Below are 7957 nucleotides of genomic sequence, written 5' to 3' on the forward strand. Positions count from 1 at the left end.
GCAAAGAATCCCCGGGGGGCTGAGCTGCCGGTGCGGTGTCCCAGCCCGCTGGGGGCGCGGACCTGCTCCCAGTGCTCCCCGCTGGCAGCCGGAGGAGGCGGACACGGCAGGGAGCGCGGGGGCGGCGTGTGCCAAACGTGCCCGGCTGCCGCATCCGACTGCACATCGCCAGTGTTTCAGGGCGTGGGGTGGCTTCACATGGTATCTCATGTCACTGCTTTGGGATCAAACAGCAACACCTCGAGCCTTTGTTAAAAGCCTCACTTTCACTCCTGCGTCTGCCGCTTCTTCACGCGGGTGAGGAGCGCTCTGAGCCCGCAGCCGCTGCCCGCGTTCGGAGCTCGCACAGCCCGGCCCGGCCCTGGACTGGCCCGGGACTGCCGCGCGTTCCGGAGCAGCACCTGCGCTCTGGTCCCGCGCTGAGCCCGTCCCGTCCCGGGCGGGCGAGCGGCGGTGCCCGGCCCCGTTATCCGGGCGGTGCCCGGTCCCGTTACCCGGGCCGTGCCCGCAGGGCTCCGGGAGCGGTTCCCGGCCCGGCCCCGCCGCGGGCAGCGCCCACCCCCCGCCCCCCGCGCCGCGCCTGCGCGCCCGGGCCCGTGCGGCCGAGGCTCCCAGCGTGCCGCGCGGCGCGCATGTGCGACGGGGCGGGCGCTGCTAATTCCATTGTGGAGCGGACGCGGCGATATTTGTAACTGGCGGCGGCGGCGGGAGCCGTAAGTGCAGCCGGGCCGGGGCCGCCGCGGGCGCGGGGCGGGAGGCGGCGATGCGCCCGGGCGGCGGCTGCCGGGCCGCCGAGGGAGCCGCCCGCTGAGCCGGCGCGGTCCGGCCGGCGGGCGGGCGGGCGGCGGGTCCCGCAGCCCCTCTGGGCCGCGCCTCCTCTCCGGCCCGCCTTCCCGGGGGATGAAACTCGGCAGCGGCTTCCTCGGCGGCGGCAAGAGGGCGGCGGCCATGGAGCCGACGTTCCCCCCCGGCATGGTGATGTTCAACCACCGCCTGCCCCCGGTCACCAGCTTCGCCCGGGCGGCCGCGCCCCCCGCGGCGGCCCAGCACCCCCCGCAGTGCGTGTTACCTCCGGCCGCCGCCGCTTCCTCCACGGCGGCGGGCGAGCCCCCGGCGCCTCCGCCCCCGCAGGACGTGACTTTCAAGAAGGAGCCGGCGGGGGCTTTCCCCTCCGCGTCCTCCTCGCAGAGGAGCCCCTGGGGCTTTCTGCAGTCCCTGGTGAGCATCAAGCAAGAGAAGCCCAGCGAGCAGGAGGAGGAGCAGCAGCCGCAGCACCATCACCACTACGGGGGGCTTTTCGGGGGAGCGGCGGAGGAGAGACCCCCGGGCCTGGGCAGCGGCGAAGGAAGCGGCCAGAGCGTGATCCAGGACCTCAGCCTTCTTCACCACCTGCACCAGCATCCCCACCGAGACCTGCTGCTGACCGGCAGAGGCGAGGGCGCTCCGGGGAGCGCGGGTGAGCCAAAGCACGACGCCCAGGTCAAGAAGGCAAAGAGGCCAAAGCCAGAAACTCAGGGAATCAAAGCCAAGCGGAAGCCAAGCGCTTCATCCAAACCCCCCCTGGTGGGAGATGGGGAAGATGCCGTGGCGTCCCCCAGCCAGAAACCTCACGTCTGCGAGCACTGCAGTGCTGCCTTCAGGAGCTCCTATCACTTGCGCAGGCATGTGCTCATCCACACCGGGGAGAGGCCTTTCCAGTGCAGCCAGTGCAGCATGGGCTTCATCCAGAAGTACTTGCTGCAGAGACACGAGAAGATCCACAGCAGGGAGAAGCCTTTTGGGTGCGACCAGTGTAGTATGAAGTTCATCCAGAAGTACCACATGGAGAGACACAAGAGGACGCATAGTGGAGAAAAGCCATACAAATGTGACACTTGTCAGCAGTATTTTTCGAGGACTGATAGACTGTTAAAGCACAGAAGAACATGTGGTGAAGCCATAGGTAAAGCGGAGCCTGGATCGTCAAATAGCATGGGTAGCTTGGCTGCGTTATCTCAGGGAAATACAAGTTCCTCAAGGAGAAAAAGTAAAACAAAAAGTACATCCACTGAAAACAAAGGAAACAAGTGTAGCAGCAAAATAGCTGAATCTCAAGTTACAAGTAATGTGGCCATGCCAAGTTATGCAGTTGATATTCCTATTGTGTCTTCCAGTGGTGGTCTAGTTGGCACAGGCGTAGAAGAACTTCAGAAAAAGGTGCCAAAATTGGTCTTGAAAAAAACGAGCAGAAAACAAGCAGACAAAAATTACCTTAATTTTGTATCACCACTGCCAGATATTTTGGGGCAAAAACCACTGTCTGGGAAACAGAGTGGCTCTCTAGGCCTAGTAGCCAATACCGGTGTAGAAAATATTGGCCTTCTCCAAAGTACAGGTGGTAAACCGGGTCAAATAAGTAGCAATTATGATGATGCCATGCAGTTTTCAAAGAAAAGAAGATACTTACAAACTGCAAGCAGTAACAGTGCCTTTTCACTTAATGTTGGACATATGACTTCCCAGCAATCCGTCATCCAGTCTCCAGGTGTTAGTGTTATGGATAACGAAGCTCCTTTATCTCTTATTGATTCAGCATCTTTAAATAATGAAATAAAGTCTTGCCACGACAAGTCTGGTATTCCTGATGAAGTCTTACAGAGCCTTTTGGACCAGTACTCTCACAAATCGGAAGGCCAGAAAGAAGATCCCTTCAGTATCACTGAACAGCGGGTGGACTTGCACACCTCAGGAGAACATTCAGACATGGTTCAGGAAGAAAACTTGAGCCCTAATTCTCAAACAGTTTCAAATGATAAGGCAAGCATGTTGCAAGAATACTCGAAATACCTCCAACAAGCCTTTGAAAGAACAAGCAACAGCACTGGTTTTGCTTTTGGACCCAGTTTCCAGTTTGTTAGCTTGTCTTCAACTCTCCATAACCACACTCTGTTTCCAGACAAACAGATATACACTACATCTCCACTTGAGTGTGGCTTCAGCCAATCTGTTACCTCAGTATTGCCAACTGCGTTGCCAAAACCTCCATTTGGGATGTTGCTTGGCTCTCAGCCAGGCTTTTACTTGTCTGCTTTGGAGGCTTCGCATCAACAGTTGACTCCTTCTCAAGAGCTGGATGATCTCATCGATCCGCAGAAAAACCTAGAGACTTCATCGAACTACCAGTCAACATCTCAGAAACTGACTGGCCAGAAGGAACAGAAAAACTTAGAATCCTCAACGAGCTTTCAGATCCCATCTCAGGAGTTAACCAGCCAGATAGATCCTCAGAAGGACATAGAGCCTAGAGCAACCTACCAGATCGAGAACTTTGCACAAGCGTTTGGTTCTCAGTTCAAGTCGGGCAGCAGGGTGCCAATGACTTTTATTGCTAACTCTAATGGAGAAGTGGACCATAGAGTAAGGACTTCAGTGTCAGATTTCTCAGGGTATACAAATATGATGTCTGATGTGAGTGAGCCATGTAGTACACGAGTAAAAACCCCAACCAGCCAGAGTTACAGGTAAGGTCCTGACTGTGACCAGGCTGTGGGGTCTTCTTAATGTAATTTGTTTTACTTTGACAACACTGCCATTGGAATGTTTCTACACGGTCCTATTAAGAATAATGTAACATGCCCTTTCAATGCAACTTTTCATATTTAGTTTATTTTGTTAGTGTGATTTTTTTAGCTCTGTTTATTATGGTTTTTAATCAAAAATCAATAGTTTTTATAATAGCGTTTTTGTTCAAGTGACAATGTGTAGCAATCAAATTTACATTATGTAGATTGTCAGGGAATAGCCCAAGAGTTTAAAATGCAAAAAAATTAACTTTGTTCCTAGGACTAAAGTTTATTCTAATTGCTTTACTCTCAGGAAAGTGTAATGAAGCATGGGAATTCTATGCACCGCTAGTGTATTGGAACTTCCAATTTACAGATGATGACAAATATATCTCAGCTTTTTTGAGGAAGGGATCTTTGACATTTCAAATTGCTGTCTCTTATGTCAGCTGATCTGAAAGAATTTTGCTACCTAAATCTTGTTGTTTTTAAAGTACTCCTGTTCTTCCAGGTGACACTCAGTCCAGGCAGGTGGAGCAAATGTTCTCGGGTCTGCACGATGAGCCCAGCACGGTAGCTTTAATCTGAACAGTAATGTCCCCAGAACTGCTGTGTAAGACTGTAATTCCCTAAAGAGATTCCATTGACACAAACCGTGAGAAGAAAATGTGTGCAGCTGGTTCATGTCATTAGAACCCCAACTTGAAACTACAGTCCTAATCCAGATAGGGTTTTGGGATATGTTATTTGTTACGCACGGTTCAAAAGAGTCCATCTCCTGCTTTTCCCCTTTTCACATTCTTTTAATGTAAAGGGTTCCCTCTATTTTATTGTGTTCCTGGTTCCTCTGGACTTGATCTTGGTTGTCTACCTGCCCCTCCCCTCCCCCCCAGCTCCCCTTCCTCATCCTCTTTTCTTTCTTTTTTCTTAACCTTTTCCCCCTACTCACTCTCTCACCCCAACGTAATAGCTAGCATTTAAAAAAGATTTACATTCCAGAAAGTGCATATCTTATGATGTGCTTTCTGATGTCTTATGACATCAGATGATGAACAATGAATACCCACCTGTTTTAGAACTATGTTGAGGTTTCCATGTACAATAAGAAATAATCTACTCCCAATTGTACATAGAAGGCCCCTATCCTGCATCAGGATCAGCTACCACGGACCCCTGTGCCCAGCAGTGTCCCAGTGGTGTCACTGGAGCTCTTTATGGAGAGAGGGGCTTGCAGCAGTTCATCATGGCAGGCTTTTAGGGCCTAAGGCTGCAATTCCATCAAAGGATTCTGCTGATGGCATCAACTACAAAAGTAGAACTTGAGTGGCTTGTTAATATCAACAGAACTTTTCTTTGGAATTATTGCCTTACTTTATGTATATTTTGTGGTACATTATTTATTATATGTGAATCCTGATTAATGCCTGTGGAGCCATGGAAACCTGCTAGAAATACTGGTGGCCATTCAAAGCTGCTGAAACGCAGTGGCACTGCTCTAAACCACTTTTTGCAAATGATTTTTTGATTAGTTTTTTAATGTAATTTTGGTGATGTTTATGATGATGGTTTTTTATGTACTCTTGGTGATGTTTCAGTCTTATGTACTTTTCTGTTGTCAGGAAGGTACCAGTGGTTGTTTGCAGTCTTATTGTGTAATCAGCCTATTACAGGCTTCCATGTATAATAAAGTTATTAACATTGTGCAAGTGTAAAACACTTCTGTTATGAAAGTGGTGTATTATTAAAGAAATTGTTACAAAAATCCTGGGTAATTTCTCCTGTTGTCCCTCACCACTATGAATAGAAACCTGAGCCCATTCGTGATCTCTTTTACTAGTAAACTTTTTTTTTTACCCTCACTAATCTAGAGTTTGTTTTCATAGTATCTGTGTAACTTCATTAACTTTTAATTTATACTTGATTCTGTATTTCATGCTATTTCAGTTTAAATAATCAAACAACAACTGTTCTCTAAACGCACAACCCAGCCTGTTATCAGGGGTGGAGTAGTCCGTAACCACTGTGTTGGCTTTTTTAGTACCTTTTCTTTTGTTTTACAGAGGTTATAATTTACATTCTTCATATTGTGTGTAGTAGAAGTTGCATATGTATTGTTCTGGCTGTTTGCTTTAACTTAATAAAACCCATTATTCACAGAATCATAAAGGCATCACTTCTATTATCCAATCATGCTTTTGAGAACTTATTAAGGAAACATTAGGAGATTAAATTTTGAGAAGGAATTATATAACTTACTGGAAGGTTTTCAGTTTGTTTTCTTTAGTGTCCTTTTGTGTCAAATAATCAAAATGTTTAATTCTAGAAAACAGAGCTCTAATTCATACCTTTAGCTTAGCAAAACTTAATGAATTTCCTGAAATTAAAATGTTTATACAACCTCATTTTTTTCAAATCTATGGTTTTAGTTAAAACATCCAAATTGCATATTGTTACCTGCAAAGACTTTTCATAATTGCTGGAAGTTCAGAATGACAAATACATAATATATTAATTTAATTCAAGGTAAGGTTGTAAGGTTGCATCTGCTTTTTGGGGGTCTTATTTGGTTGTAATTCACCCTCACCCTCCTGTTAATTCCTGCCTTATAATGAAAGTCCTGTAAAAGTAGTACTATAGCAAAATATTTTACAAGCATTTTAGGTAATCTGAAAGTTAGGTTGTGGATTTATCTATTTTGTAGTTTTCTTCAACTTTGCATGTGAATTTGAATCAAGGCAATGACATGGATGAGAAAAATCCTTGGCATGGTGAAAAACAAGCACAAAAACCTTACAAAAAGTAAATACAGAATCTACAATGTCTAATATTCAGAACATTGCTAAGAATCATTTAAAAGTATGATGGGAAAATGTAGTGGGATTTTCTAAGTTCTTTACAAAGCTTAACCATTCAAACATGTTTCCAAACAGACAGAACTAAACCTTTTTCTACTTTATTATGGAGTTCAAATTTTACTTTAATGAAGATAGGAGTATGTTAAAATTGCATGGAATCAGGCTGTGGCTTTACCTGGTCCATATTTGAAAACTACATAGTAAATAACAGTTAACCCACAGGAACTTTATTTAGGCATGTGTCAGCAAGAGAGGGAAAAGGGAAAGCAAAATGACTCTTGAACTATATTCCACTTTACTTCAAGGTTTAGTTCTTGTTTTTAAAGAAGTTATGGGAGGGGAATGATAACCTTGTTCCTACCACTAACAGGACTGTAAAGAATTCATAGGTATAATGATAGAAAATGGTGTATAAACTATTACACTTCCTCTTAGAGTAGTTCACATAACATTATTGCCTTGGAAACTAGTGAGTGCATTTTGACACCTTGAACTGTGATCGCATCTCTGTGTCTCTGGCCACTGAAAGTGCATGTCTGACTTGCCTGCATATGATCTGGAAGAGCTAACTAAAATCTGTTGTAGTTCCTGAATTACTTCAGATGGACACAGACTTGTGGGAGAAGTATTAGAGTAAGAAACTGAAATGAAAGGAGAATGGAAAAGAAGTGAAAACAGAATGGTGTGAAGGGTATGCAATTACAGGTTTATGGACTACTGATAAAGAAAAGCAGCTTGATACCTCATGGAGACCTTGAGAAGCTACTGGAATAATTCAATGTATTCTACTAGTAGTTTTTTGTTGTTTCAGTTGTTTGGTCTTCCCCTCACCCCCAGCATTATGTGCCTGATAACAGTATATTTGTCTGAATGATGCTTCTGGTTTTTTCCCCACTGACTAGAAATCAGTCTTGTTCATGTGAGGCTGCTGTTGTGGCTGTGGAAATGCTTGTAACACCTGGGAAAATACATGTGAGAATGTGTAAGATACCAGCTCCATGCTCTTGGTGGTTGAAGAGAATCAGGTCGCTTTAAAATCAAAGATCCTGTTTACAGCCCCTGCTGACTAGCAGCTTTAAACATTTGAGCTGTAATTTTCCAGTCTGTCTGTCTCATGCTCTGTGCACTATCTTTCCCTGGGAAACTTCTGCAAAAATTGCCCACGTATTTCCTAAATTAGATTAAGGAAGAGAACTTTCTTGTTCCATTGGTGTTTTTATCCCATGCTTCTTCAAAACCAAATCAGAATCATCCTTCCCCAGCTAGGACTTTAGACTGTGTTGATGGATGTCTCTTGTTGAATCACTGTTTTTGAAACCTGATAAGTTTTTGAAAAATGTTTTTATGTTCAGAAATGTGAAAGTTTGGTAGCTGTATCTCCAAAGATGATCCCTTGAAGGACAATGCATCAGGCTGTTTCAGTCATTTGGTATGTTAGCCCACATGGTCATCTTTTTTCTAATGTGTCAGACTGGAATCTTTTCTTGCTGCTTGTATGTGGAGTCTTCACTTTCAATGTTCTTAACTGCATTTTGTGTTTGTTTTTTTCTTTTTTTTTTT

At 45.7% G+C, this 7957-nt stretch overlaps 1 protein-coding gene across 1 annotated transcript; it reads left to right on the forward strand.

Annotated features, from left to right (window-relative positions):
- Positions 1-900: 900 nt before the first annotated feature.
- Positions 901-5754, forward strand: ZNF281 (zinc finger protein 281; the record flags this gene model as incomplete). The annotated part of the gene is made up of 1 exon (XM_083867845.1): positions 901-5754. One exon carries the CDS (start codon positions 901-903, stop codon positions 3502-3504), a length of 2604 nt encoding a protein of 867 aa, XP_083723971.1. The 3' UTR covers positions 3505-5754.
- Positions 5755-7957: the final 2203 nt, after the last annotated feature.

Source organism: Zosterops lateralis (genome assembly GCF_965231275.1).
Source record: "Zosterops lateralis genome assembly, chromosome: 9".
Taxonomy (NCBI): domain Eukaryota; kingdom Metazoa; phylum Chordata; class Aves; order Passeriformes; family Zosteropidae; genus Zosterops; species Zosterops lateralis.